Genomic DNA, 13,255 nt, shown 5'->3' on the forward strand with positions numbered 1-13,255 from the left:
AGAACTGCGTGAGCAAAGGCAAAGGTAGGAAAGTGCAAAGCTTGTTCGAGGCCCGGGAAAAGGCTCTGAGCTCCTGCAGCAGGGACCTTGGGTATAGTGGGGAGTGGCTGAGAATGAAACTGGAAGTGGGATGGGGGTCTCAGGTAGCTGGTAAGGCCTTGGCCGTCAGAGCAGGACGTTGGATGGGAGCTGCTAGTCTCAGGGCCTTCTCTCTCCTCAGGCCGGAGTCCCTCTGAAGAACCAGGAAGTGGAGGATGTGGTGATCTATCTCAGCTCTCTTGGGAAGCACAACACCATCACCATGGATATCCTGGCCAAAACCTATAAGCAGTGGTCTATGGCTCGGCGAAGGAGCAGCCTGGCCACTGCCAGGGAGCGTGCGTACCCCTCCCCGTCCTGTGCTTCCACCTTCCCGTCCTGGGAGTGAGCATGGTGTAGGCAGCCTTGGCTTCTTTTCCAAACTCACTTCCTCAATGTGCTCCCCAGTTTGGCTGACTGTAGTTTGGTCAAGTCTCTGGAAATTTTCAGGCTGAGAGATCAACTCATTTCCTTGAGTGCCCAGCTACCACTGTGTCCATTCAAAGACAAAGAAGTCCCAGCCCTTTTACTTAGAGGAGGATGCTCAGCCCACCAGAGCCTACCTAAGAGACTGAGAACTGACCCAAATGGCAAGCCTTTCCAGAGACACTTATGTTATGGGGGTCCAAGGCCTCCTCACTATTAATCCATAGCTTATTGATAAAATTCTTGTTCAGAACCAGAGTTAGCATGTGTTTAGAGTTTACTGGAAAGTATATTTGGGTATTCTGTTATCAGGCGTATTATGGCTGGGTTTCTGTGAACAGTTGTAAAGGTTGTGCACAGCTCAAGTTCCATCTGCCAAGCAGTATTCTTGTAGGGCCACATTTGTCCAGACAAGGCACAGAAGCAAATTAGAAATGGACTTGCTAAAGCTCTGGCTGTGAATTTAGTCTACAACACAAAGCTGCATTGTATAATATTTCTCTATATGTTAGTGCCATTCTTGTTGTAAACAAACAAAAAACCAAAATAATTACAACTACCCACCCATTCCAGCACCCTCCTCAAATATAGATACAGCTTTGTTTTTCTAAATGAAACAAATCTTGCTTTGTTTCCACCCACCAGCTTGGCAGGAATTTAATCTCACACATGACTGGGGCCTCCTTGTCCTCCCTAAGTCACATAGGAGCTCTGGAGGAGGAAGTGGAGAGGGGTTTCCTTACAATGGTAATAACGATCCAGGGCGAGGCCATTGGAGTTCATGGTCACATCAAGTGGAGTCACTCAGCCTCTTCATTGGAGTGGCTCATTTGGGGACAGCAGGCAGCTCAGAGCACATGTTCCTCAGTCCCCCAGGAGATTTTCAATGTCCAGTCTCCAGCAGCTGCCCTGCAGAGTCGCCATCGCCTCCCAAGCAGGGTCTCTGCCTCTCTCAGAGGTCAGGGAATCTTAGCACCCCAACAGTCACCTCCTGCATGTATTACCACCCCAACAGTAGTAATCTTTACATTCAGCACATTTTTAAGGTCACCTCGAGTCGGGCATGCTCTCCCTCTATCCTGTTTGTTCCTTTTTGTTATAAATTACCAAGCTCATCACTATCTGTGTAGCTGGCTGTGAGTCATTTGAATGACCCCCGTGTGCTGTGATGCACATTCACAGCAGAGGTATTTGGGGGCCTGTTATTTCCCAGAAGGTAAACACAAAGCCAAGAAGCAGACATTTGCTCTCATGATGCTATTTTTGTATCATCACTGAGTTCTTTTTCCCTGGGGAGCAACAGCGGGTTAGATAGGTAGACTTGAGTGTGTAAGAATTAAAGAAAGAGAGGCCGGGCGCGGTGGCTCAAGCCTGTAATCCCAGCACTTTGGGAGGCCGAGGCGGGTGGATCACGAGGTCGAGAGTTCGAGACCATCCTGGTCGACATGGTGAAACCCCGTCTCTACTAAAAATACAAAAAATTAGCTGGGCATGGTGGCGCGTGCCTGTAATCCCAGCTACTCAGGAGGCTGAGGCAGGAGAATTGCCTGAACCCAGGAGGTGGAGGTTGCGGTGAGCCGAGATCGCGCCATTGCACTCCAGCCTGGGTAGCAAGAGCGAAACTCCGTCTCAAAAAAAAAAAAAAAAAAGAATTAAAGAAAGAGAAAAGAAACATGAAAGGTGGCTCAGCAGTCAAGACAGGTTTATCTTCGAGAAAACAAACCTCAGAGGGGCTTCTGGTTGAATTAGGTCAGAGCCACACTCTCTTACAGACTACAAGTTTTTAAGGATTCAGGGTAGGGGAGTTTATCAGTGGCTTAGGCTGCTTCTGTGTCTCTTTGTTGTGCTTATCTGGGAGGGAGAGTTGTGTGTCTGTCCCCATACATCTTTCTGTAGCTGCAGGGGTACTCCCCAGAGTCTGCCTTTAGCTTCCCTGTCTTAGTGCACCTGAAGGGAAAGGAATGTGCTTCTTAAGGCCCACTGTTTTACTGGGACCCACTGCTTTACTGGGACCCACTGTGTGAGCATGAAGTTCGCAGTTACCCAAGAGACCTTCCCCCACCTCCCTCTGTGCCCAAGCTGTCTTATCTGTGTTTTACTGTCTGCTCTTTCTGGCCGCTTATAGTTAGAAGAGAAGAGATTTCCTTGAAATGCATGAGGCCAGAAAGGGAGCTGGAACTTAAGTGGCGGTGTTTGTCTGAGATGACGGTCCTGCTGCTCTGTCAGGGTGTCTTTCACTTTGTCTAAAGAGGCAAGAGCTTGAGCATCTTGGCAGGGATGCCTTCTTCCAGTAGTTCTTCTTGCAGTCGCTCTTTTTCAGTCTTGCAGAATGATCTCAGTTTATCCTTCACGTCCCCAGAGGTCAGGGTTGCTATTCCTGCTTTATGAGGAGGAAGCTGGAGCTCATAGAGGCTGAGCCACTTGTTCATAGCCTCAGTAGAAGCTGGTAAGGTCAGGATACTACTTCAGCTTGAGACAATGAAGGTCGGAACCAGGCCAGGGACAATGGGATTCTTTCATTTCTTAGCATCTTTGTTGAGCACCCACTATGTGACACTTCCAGAAACTGGGAACACAGTAGTGAACACAGTAGTGAACCAGCTTTTAATGAGCTTGCACCTAAAGGTCTAGCGGTCAGGGAAGGCCTCTCTGAGGAGCAGACATCTGAGTGATTAACAGGAACTAGTCTTGGGGAAAGCACATTCTAGGCAGATGGAACTGCAAAGGCAAAGGCCCTAGGGCAGGAAAGCTTGCAAGAGATAGAAGGTGGTCAGGGTGGCTGGGTGGAATGGGTAAGGGGTGAACAGTACACCATGGACCAGGTAGGAAGGTAGCTGAGGCCAGATCGTGCAGCAGGGTCTTGTAGCCCAGAGAAAGGACTCTGGGTTTTGGTCTAAGTGCTGTGGGAAACCAGGATAATGAGGTGATCTGGTCTGTCTCTTTATCTATCCACATATATATTCAGCAATGGGGCCTCATTATATTGCCCAGGCTGGAGTAAGTGGCTATTCGCAGCTGTGATCATAGCTCAAATCCTGCAGCCTCAAATTCCTGGGTGTAAGTTATCCTCCCACCACAGGCTCTCGAGTAGCTGGAACCACAGGCATGCCACTGCACCCTGCTCTCTATATTTTGGGGGGACAGAGTTTTGCTCTGTCATCCAGGCTGGAGTGCAGTGGCACAATCTCTTCTCACTGCAACCTTTGCCTCCCAAGTTCAAGCAATTCTCCTGTCTCAGCCTCCTGAGTAGTTGGGACTGCAGGCACACACCACTGCGCCCAACTAATTTTTGTATTTTTAGTAGAGATGGGGTTTCACCATATTGATCAGGCTAGTCTCGAACTACTGCCCTCAGCTGATCCACCCACCTCGGCCTCCCAGAGTGCCCTGCTCTATATTTTTTAAAGATCCGATTTGCTGCTTGGTGAAACAGGGTGACAGAGGATGAGAGTGGCTGCCGGAGGGCTGGGGTTAGTGCAGTGTGGGAGGCCATTAGTGGAGATGGCGAGGAGGGGCACATCCACGGTACGGCTCAGGTGGGCACTGCCCAGATGTGTGGGCAGGGAGCAGAAGGGTGGCCTGGTATCTGCTGGTTGACACTGGATAACTGCTTGGCGGGCACCCTCTTAGTCCACCTCCCTTCATCTCTTCCCTCCTACTCTAGGTCATATCTTGGCCAAGCACAAAGGTTCCCTGAAGAGTCTGCTCAAGAAGCAGGAGGTAGATTCAGCCCCACAGCTTCCCAAGGTGGACCTGCTGACGGTGCCTGCAGTCGACACGCAGATGGAGGCGCGGCCCATGACCCTGGAGGAGATGGAGGAAGTGGGCAAGCGCTACCGCGAGCAGCAGCGACAGCTCAAGGTACCCCCCAGCCCAAGGAGGGCACAGGCCTTGGGGACTGGAGCAGCTGGGGTTCAGGTCACCGCGGCAGCACCACCTGCTGGCTGCAGAACCCTGGGGAGGGAGGTCTTCACCTCTACAGCCACCCGCTCTTCACATCTCTCAGCTGTAAAATCAGAACAATACCTGCCTCATGAGGTTTTTGTGAAAATGTACTAAGATTCTCTTTCTTTTTTTTTTTTTTTTTTTTTTTTTTTTTGAGACGGAGTTTCGCTCTTGTTACCCAGGCTGGAGTGCAATGGCGCGATCTCGGCTCACCGCAACCTCCGCCTCCTGGGCTCAGGCAATTCTCCTGCCTCAGCCTCCTAAGTAGCTGGGATTACAGGCACGCGCCACCATGCCCAGCTAACTTTTTGTATTTTTAGTAGAGACGGGGTTTCACCATGTTGACCAGGATGGTCTCGATCTCTCGACCTCGTGATCCACCCGCCTCGGCCTCCCAAAGTGCTGGGATTACAGGCTTGAGCCACCGCGCCTGGCCTAAGATTCTCTTTCTAAAAGTATCACGTCCCTCTCTTCCTATTCTTTAATTATGACTTTTCATCCTGAGACCAGGCCTGCATTTTCATCACAGCTGGAATCCAGGCACCTGGCACAGGGCCTGGCACTGGGTAGACTCTCCAGAAATACATGGCAAGTGAAGGAAGGAAGGACTGATAGTATGAATTAGCTTGTCCAGTAAACATTTATTGAGAGCCTACCACATGCCAGACACTATTCTGGGTATTGTAATAAGCGTAACAGCCCCTGCCCCTAGGAAGCTGACAGTCTAGCAAGGGAGGCAGACAACATCAATACAATAATACATATAAATATTCATATATAATACAGGCTGGGAGTGGTGTCTTGCACCTGTAATCTTAGCGCTTTGAGAGGTCAAGGTAGGAGGACTGCTTGAGTCCAGGAGTCCGAGGCCATCCTAGGCAATATAGGGAGATCCTATCTCTACAAAAAATTTAAAAAGTTAGCCCGGCATGACAGCATGTGCCTGTGGTCCCAGCTACTTGGGAGGCTGAGGTAAGAGGATTGCCTGAGCCCAGGAGGTTGAGACTGCAGTGAGCTAAGATCACACCATTGCACTGGGGTAAAGAGCATGACCTTGTCTCAAAAAAAGAAAAAAAGATTATATACAGGCCAGATGCAGTGGCTCATACCTATAATCCTAGCCCTTTGGGAGGCCAAAGTTGGAGGATCACTCGAGGCCGGGAGTTTGAGACCAACCTGGGCAACATAGCAAGGCCCCGTTTCTACATGAAAATTTTTAAAAATTAGCCAGCATGGAGTCATGTGCCTGTGATTCCATCTACTGAAGAGGCTGAGGCCAGAGGATGGCTTGAGCCTGGGAGGTCAAGGCTGCAGCGAGCTATGATTGTACAACTGCACCCCAGCCCAGGCTACAGAGTGAGACCGTGTCTCTAAAAAATAAACATATATATAATAAAAATACATATTTGTATTTATACCTATGATATTTTTATATTTGCACATATAATAAAATGGTAGATATTGCTAAGTGCTATGTCAACTTAAGATTTGATTCAGTTGCATGACAAGAAAACCCAAAATGTTTGAGCAGGGACCAGCAAAGTTCCCCTGGAAAGGGCCAGAGAGTAAACATTTTAGGCCTGGCGGGCCATCTGTTGTCTGTTGCAACTGCTCAGCTCTGCTGTTGCAGCAGAAAAGCAGCTGCAGACAGCATCTAAACAAATGAGAGTGGTGGCGCTCCAACAAAACTTTATTTATGAAAACAGGTGTTGGGCCAGATTCGGCCCATGGGCTGTTTGCTCTTTGCTGATCCTCGTGTTAGAAGCTTTAAAATATAGGGTTTTTTTTTAAAAAAAAAAAAACAAAAAAACAAGAAGGTGGTGGCAGCCAGCAAAAGCAGCTACCTGCTCCGCCAGCCTCCTCCGACCTTATCTCATGACTTTTATCTCAAGATCACAGATGGCTGCTCCTAATTTAAATTCCCATGCAGCCAAACACTCAGCTATCATTTTTCTTTTCTTTTTTAGAGACAGTATCACTCTACTGCCCAGGCTGGAGTGTACTGGCTTGATCTTGGCTCACTGCAGCCTCAATTTCCCAGGCTCAAGCCATTCTCCCACTTCAGCCTCCTGAGAAGCTAGGACTACAGGCGCGCACCACTATGCCCAGCTAATTTTTGTATTTTCTATAGAGACAGGATTTTGCCATGTTGCCCAGGCTGGTCTTGGACTCATGGGCTCAAGGGATCCTCCTGCCTTGGTCTCCCAAAGTGCTGGGATTGCAGGTGTGAGCCACCTTGTGGTCCTGCGAATGTCGTTTTTCAATAGGACGCCTCTAGGGCGTGTGTACTGTGTTTTACTGTATATATATTACACAATCATGTGTGCACGCTGCACACCCATCTACAGGGCTGTGACTTCAGAACCTGAGCTTCCAAACCTGAAGTCAGTTGAAGTCTTCACCGACTTCAGAATCTGAACTGCAGCCCCACTGGACATTGGTTGCCATCACCCCTCATAGGGACCTTGTAGGGGAGAGGTTGATGAGGCACTGCATCTGCCTTCTGACCAGAAGGGACACAGGCAAGAGAAGAGTGAACCCCCCTCTGCTTCCTTCACAGCTCACGATCCCCTCCATCCAATACACGGAGCAGTGCCGCATGGTGCGCTGTGGGAATCAGCACTTTGACGAGCACTGCCTCCCATCCACCATCCACGGGGACATGAAGGAGCTCATCGACTCAGCCCGCAGGCACACCTTTCTGGTCTACCTGCAATGCTGGAAGCTCTGTGAGTCCTATGGCATCCCGCTGACGGAGGACATCCTCATGAAAGGTAAGGGCCTGGGTGGCTGGCTCTAGGAAGATGCCAAGGGGACCCCAGAGCTGGGACAAAGGTGATGCCACCCAAGGTACCCATGCAGCCATTCAAGCCAGTGTGGTCTCTGGTGGGGACATTGGGAATAAGGCAGAGTGGGGGCATGGAGGAGAGGAGGAGGAGCCCAGTCTGTTTTGCTGCTAGATGGGATTTCTAGAACACAAGGCTTAGAGGTCTGGATTCTGGAACCCTGAGCTTGGTGAGCCAGAAGCTCATTCTAGAGTAGAAAGCTCCAAGGACAGGAGTTCTGAGTGAGAAAGCCCTGAGGTTGAACATTAAGGAAGAGGGAGGTTTGATAGAAACGATAACTGCTGTCAAAACAAAGCCTTTCTCTAGGCCAGGCTGTTGCTTGGTTCTTCTGTAACAAGGAGTATGGTGCAAATGCACCCAGAGACAGGACTGGCTGAGGCCCTTTGAGCAGAGAGCACTCAGACTCCGCCCTGAGATTTCCACACTGCTTTTGCCCTCTGCTTGGGTGGAGAACGTGTTTTCATACATTCAAGCTATTCTGAGCCCACTGCGTCTCTGTGGGCGGGGGGGGGCGACCATTTCTAATAGGTGGGGGTAGAGAAGGGTTCAGCTCCTAGATGACAATTTAGCAATGTCTGCATTCCAAACTTATGAATTGGTAAATATAAATTTGTTTTGTTTTGAGACAGAGTCTCACTCTGTCACCCAGGCTGGAGTCTAATGGCGTAATCTTAGCTCACTGCAACCTCCAATCCCAGGTTCAAGCAATTCTCCTGCCTCAGCCTTCCGAGTAGCTAGGACTACAGGTGCACACCACCACGCATGGCTGATTTTGTATTTTTAGGAGAGACAGGGTTTTACCATGTTGGCCAGGCTGGTCTCGAACTCCTGACTTCAAGTGATCCACCCACCTCAGCCTCCCAAAATCCTGGGATCACAGGCATAAGCCCCCACACCTGGCCTGGTGAATGTATAAATTTAATGGGCAGCATCCTCTCTGTGCTTTACAAACATGAAGGAGCAAGCTGTACCTGGAGGCAGAGGTTTTCGCCTAGGAACCGCTACCTAGGGAGGAACTGTGGCCATACTGGGAAATGCGGCTTTCTGAGAAAGGAACACATCACACAGGCAGTGGTGTGACTTATGTGAGAACTAGACTTTACAGTCACAATGGATTATTACCATCTTTTTCCCAAGAGGGAGGGAAACAAATGCTAAATGTGTAGGCCCTGGGGTCTTCTTCAATCACTTTGCTAGGGCTGCCATAACAAAACACCAGTCTGTGGACTGGGTGGATTCCACAACAGGAATTAATGTTTTCACTGTTCTGGAGGCTGGAGGTCCCAGGTCCAGATGCCAGCAGGGCTGGTTTCCAAGGCCTTCCAGGCCTCTCTTCTTGGCTGGCAGATGACTGCCTCCTTGCTGCCTCCACAGGGTTTTTTCTCTGCACGTGCACACCTGGTGTCTCTCTTGTGTGTCCACATTTTCTCTTATAAGGACACCAGTCAGATTGGATTAGGGCCCACCCATGGACAGCCTTGTTTCAGCTTGATCACCTCCTTAAAGACTTTATCTCCAGGCTAGGCACAGTGGCTCACCTCAGTAATCCCTGTGACTTACCCCAGAAATCCCAGTACTTTGGAAGGCCAAGGCAGGAGGATAGCTTGATCCCAGGAGTTCAAGGCTATAGTGAGCTATGATCATACCACTGCACTCCAGCCTGAGTGACAGAGTGAGACTCCGTCTTAACAAAACAAAACAAAATCTCCAAATAAAGTCACATCCTTTTTTTTTTTTTTAAACCTCAACTGTCACATTCTAGCAGGGTAAAATGGCCCACGCCTGTAATCCCAGCACTTTGGGAGGCCAAGGCGGATGGATTGCTTGAGCCCAGGATTTCCAGAACAAGCTGGGCAACATCACAAAACCCCATATCTACAAAAAAATACACAAATTCATCAGACATGGTGGCATGTGCCTGTAGTCCCAGCTACTCAGGAGGCTGAGGTAGGAGGATCGCTTGAGCCCAGAAGGTCAAAGTTGCAATGAGCCGAGATCACACCACGGCATTCCAGCCTAGGTGACAGAGCAAGATCCTTTCTCTTTCTCTTACACACACGTGTGTGCACGCACACACACACACACACACACATATCACATTCTAAGGTACTAAGGATTAGAATTACAACATACGAATTTTGGGGAGACACAGTTTGGCCCATAAGAAATGTGTACAGGGGAATGTGGTCAGAGGCTGTCAGGAACACAGGCAGGCAACTTCAGTGGTCGTTGTCTCCCACACATGCTGCCTGGGCTGGGAGGGCAGAGCCAGAGGGAGAGCCTGCAGCTCTGGCTGCTGACTTTTCACCGAAACGTCTCTCCTTCCTCCTTCCTTGGGGAGCCTCACATTTCCTGATTATTTACCCCATGGTCTTATGCAGTAGTAGAGCTGCAGCTCTCTTCTAAAATGCAGGCTGGCTTGCCATGCGCCCTGGACTGCTCACTATAGTTCAAGGCTATAGTGAGCTATGATCATACCACTGCACTCTAGCCTGAGTGACAGAGTGAGACTCCGTCTGGAGGCACACAGGTTAGGTCTTTCCCTGTGTGCCTCCTTTGTCTGTCCTCACCAGAACATTGAGCCACTGTTTTTTTTGTTTTGTTTTGTTTTTTGTTTTTTTTTTAGAGATGGGGTCTTGCTTTGTTGCCCAGGCTGATCTCGAACTCCTGGGCTCAAGTGATCCTCCAACCTCAGCCTCCCAAAGTACTGGATTATAAGCGTGAGCCACTGCATCCTGCTTTGGACCACTGTTGATTCTCTCCACCCCTGGTTTTTGCTAGCTCCTGGGTTCCTACATGGGTGAGCTTCAGCTGTCTGCAGGATCTCACATTCACGGGCACGTGGAGCATCCTATGGCTGGGACTAGGCCCTAATCCATCTCTGACCACTGTCTTGGCCGCTGTCTATTGGGTATCTTTATGACAGAGGCCTATCTCCTGTAGGTAGAGAGGCTCAGCTATCAGGACTTCCAGCTCTGAGTTCTAGACGAGACACTGGTGACACAGACTCCAGGCCTCAAGCTCAGGAGCCAGAATTCTAAACAAGGTCTCCCCTCCCTTGTGAATACAGCTTTATTGGCTTTCCACCCTGGTTTTGGCGATAATGCTTGCTCATTTGAATTTTTTGAAAACATAAAAATCAAAATTCCCCCAGCCTAAGTTGGCCATTGTGAATATTTTAGTGACCATCCTTTCACAAATCTCTTTTTCTCATTTACAGAAAATTATTTACAGAACTCATTTTAAAATCAAACTTTTTTTTTTTTTTTTTTGAGATGGAGACTCACTGTATCGCCAGGCTGGAGTGGTGCAGTGGCGCAATCCTGGCTCACTGCAACTTCGGTTTTCTGGTTTCAAGCAGTTCTCCTGCCTCAGCCTCCCAGGTAGCTGGGATTACAGGCATGCTCCACCATACCCGGCTAATTTTTCGTATTTTTAGTAGAGACGGGGTTTCACCATGTTGGCCAGGATGGTCTCAATCTCTTGACCTCGTGATCCACCTGCCTTGGCTTACCAAAGTGCTGGGATTATAGGTGTGAGTCACTTTTAAATCATACTTTAGAAAATCATGTATACTTTTTGAAAATATTGATGTTGGGCCGGGTGCAGTGGCTCAAGCCTGTAATCCCAGCACTTTGGGAGGCCGAGGTGGGTGGATCACGAGGTTGAGAGATCGAGACCATCCTGGTCAACATGGTGAAACCCCGTCTCTACTAAAAATACAAAAAAAAAAAAAATTAGCTGGGCATGGTGGCGCATGCCTGTAATGCCAGCTACTCAGGAGGCTGAGGCAGGAGAATTGCCTGAACCCAGGAGGCGGAGGTTGCGGTGAGCCGAGATCGTGCCATTGCACTCCAGCCTGGGTAACAAGAGCGAAACTCCGTCTCAAAAAAAAAAAAAAAAAAGAAAATATTGATGTTACATATCGCCCCTTCCCTCTCCTTCCTTCTCACCTCCACAGCCCTTTCCAACCCCCAAATAACCAACACTGACTAGCTAGAGTGTAACTTCCATCACTTTTTCTAGAACATAAGATTTCATGTGTTATCATCTTAAGATGAGCACTGCTCAATAGTTGCAGGAAGGTGGAGGCCCTGGCTCAGTTCTTTTTATATTTAGCACATCTTAGAAAACTCTCCTAAGGATATCCGTGAGATTAATTCAAACATGGAGAAAACCACCACCAAACAAATCTAAGTGGGCCGGGTGCAGTGGCTCACGCCTGTAATCCCAACGATCTGGGAGCCAGGGTAGATAGGATGGCTTGAGCTCAGGAGTTCCAGACCAGCCTGGGTAACATAGCAAGACTCCATCTCTCCTAAAAATTTAAGAAATTAGCCAGGCATGGAGGTGCATGCCTGTGGCCCTGGCTACTCAGGAGGCTAAGGTGGGAGGGTCGCTTAAGCCCAGGAAGTTGAGGCTGCAGTGAGCCGTGATCTGTACTTTAGCCTGGGTGACAGAGTCAGACCTTGCCTCAGAAAAACAAAACAAGACAGAAAGCAGGTCTAAGTTACCCGAGTGAAGTGTTGATGAAATTCTCCTGCCTCCTCCCAGGACAGCTCAGACCTCTTTGCACCCAGGCCTTGGGTCCTTTGTTGACCTAGTTATGAACCAGCCCCCTCATCGCTAGTCCCCTCAGCCCTATTGTCCCAAGGCCCCTTTCCAGACATCACACTACAGCTGGATGCCATGTCGCCACTGGGGCAGCGGTTCAAGGGAGCCCTCTGCAGTGTTGTTGAAACTACCAGTGAATCTACAACTATTCGACAATAAAAAGTTACTAAATAGATAAAAGAAAAGCTTTTTTTTTTTTTTTTTTGAGATGGAGTCTCGCTCTGTCACCCAGGCTGGAGTGCAGGGGCCCCATCTCAGCTCACTGCAACCTCCGCCTCCCACGTTCAAGCAATTCTCCTGCCTCAGCTCCTGAGTAGCTGAGGTTACAAGTGCATGCCACCACATCCAGTTAATTTTGGTATTTTTAGTAAAGACGGGGTTTCACCATGTTGGTCAAGCTGGTCTCAAACTCCTGACCTCATGATCCATCCATCTTGGCCTCCTCCCAAAGTGCTGGGACTACAGGTGTGAGCCCCTGCGCCCGGCCCAGAAAAAAACTTCTTTATCTTTTTTTTTTTTTGAGACGGAGTTTTGCTCTTGTTACCCAGGCTGGAGTACAATGGTGCGATCTCAGCTCACCGCAACCTCCGCCTCCTGGGTTCAGGCAATTCTCCTGCCTCAGCCTCCTGAGTAGCTGGGATTACAGGCACGTGCCACCATACCCAGCTAATTTTTTGTATTTTTAGTAGAGACGGGGTTTCACCATGTTGACCAGGATGGTCTCGATCTCTTGACCTCGTGATTCACCCGCCTCGGCCTCCCAAAGTGCTGGGATTACAGGCTTGAGCCACCGCGCCTGGCCTAGAAAAAAAGCTTCTTAAATAAAAATGTGAATTGAAAACAACATCAAACATCATCTGACCCCAGTGGCTCAGGGAGGGACGGGCGGTCCGGGGTGATGGCGGCAGATGTTTCTCTTGCTATCCCCAGCCTTGCTGTACCCAGGAGACAAGATCATTTTCCAGAAGGACGAGGTGCGCCCTATCCGGCAGCCGGGAGGCTACTACTCTGACTGGAAGGTCTTTTCTCCAAATGTGGCTCTGCTCCAGTCCCAGGGCGCTGGCGAGTCTAAGACTGACAAGCTGAGTTTCGGACCCCCTTTCTCCCTGCCCTGGCCTCCTGCCCCGTTGCCGTCCCTTCAGTGTGGGGACTGGAGGCTGCCATACCTGGGGCTCCATGCCGTGCCCATGTACACGTCCTAGGGCAGCATCCCCCACCTGACTGCTCACTGCAGACTGGCCAGTCCCGAGTCACCTTTGGTGCATGTCTCAGGATCACAGCCTGCTGGCCTCAGCTCCCACACAGCTACCCTCCTGACCCCAGTCCTGTACAATCACAAGGTTTCT

At 49.5% G+C, this 13,255-nt stretch overlaps 1 protein-coding gene across 1 annotated transcript in view; it reads left to right on the plus strand.

Moving 5' to 3' along the window:
- The window catches only part of EFCAB12 (EF-hand calcium binding domain 12), a 30,098-nt gene that overhangs the window by 13,276 nt on the left and 3,567 nt on the right, over positions 1–13,255 (plus strand). Inside the window, exons 4-7 of the mRNA XM_003926154.3 lie at positions 221–377; positions 4,169–4,365; positions 7,010–7,223; positions 12,840–12,990. Coding sequence (XP_003926203.2) covers positions 221–377; positions 4,169–4,365; positions 7,010–7,223; positions 12,840–12,990 — 719 coding nt within the window. The remainder of the gene's footprint in view (positions 1–220; positions 378–4,168; positions 4,366–7,009; positions 7,224–12,839; positions 12,991–13,255) is intronic.

This window comes from Saimiri boliviensis, chromosome 8 (assembly GCF_048565385.1).
Source record: "Saimiri boliviensis isolate mSaiBol1 chromosome 8, mSaiBol1.pri, whole genome shotgun sequence".
NCBI lineage: Eukaryota > Metazoa > Chordata > Mammalia > Primates > Cebidae > Saimiri > Saimiri boliviensis.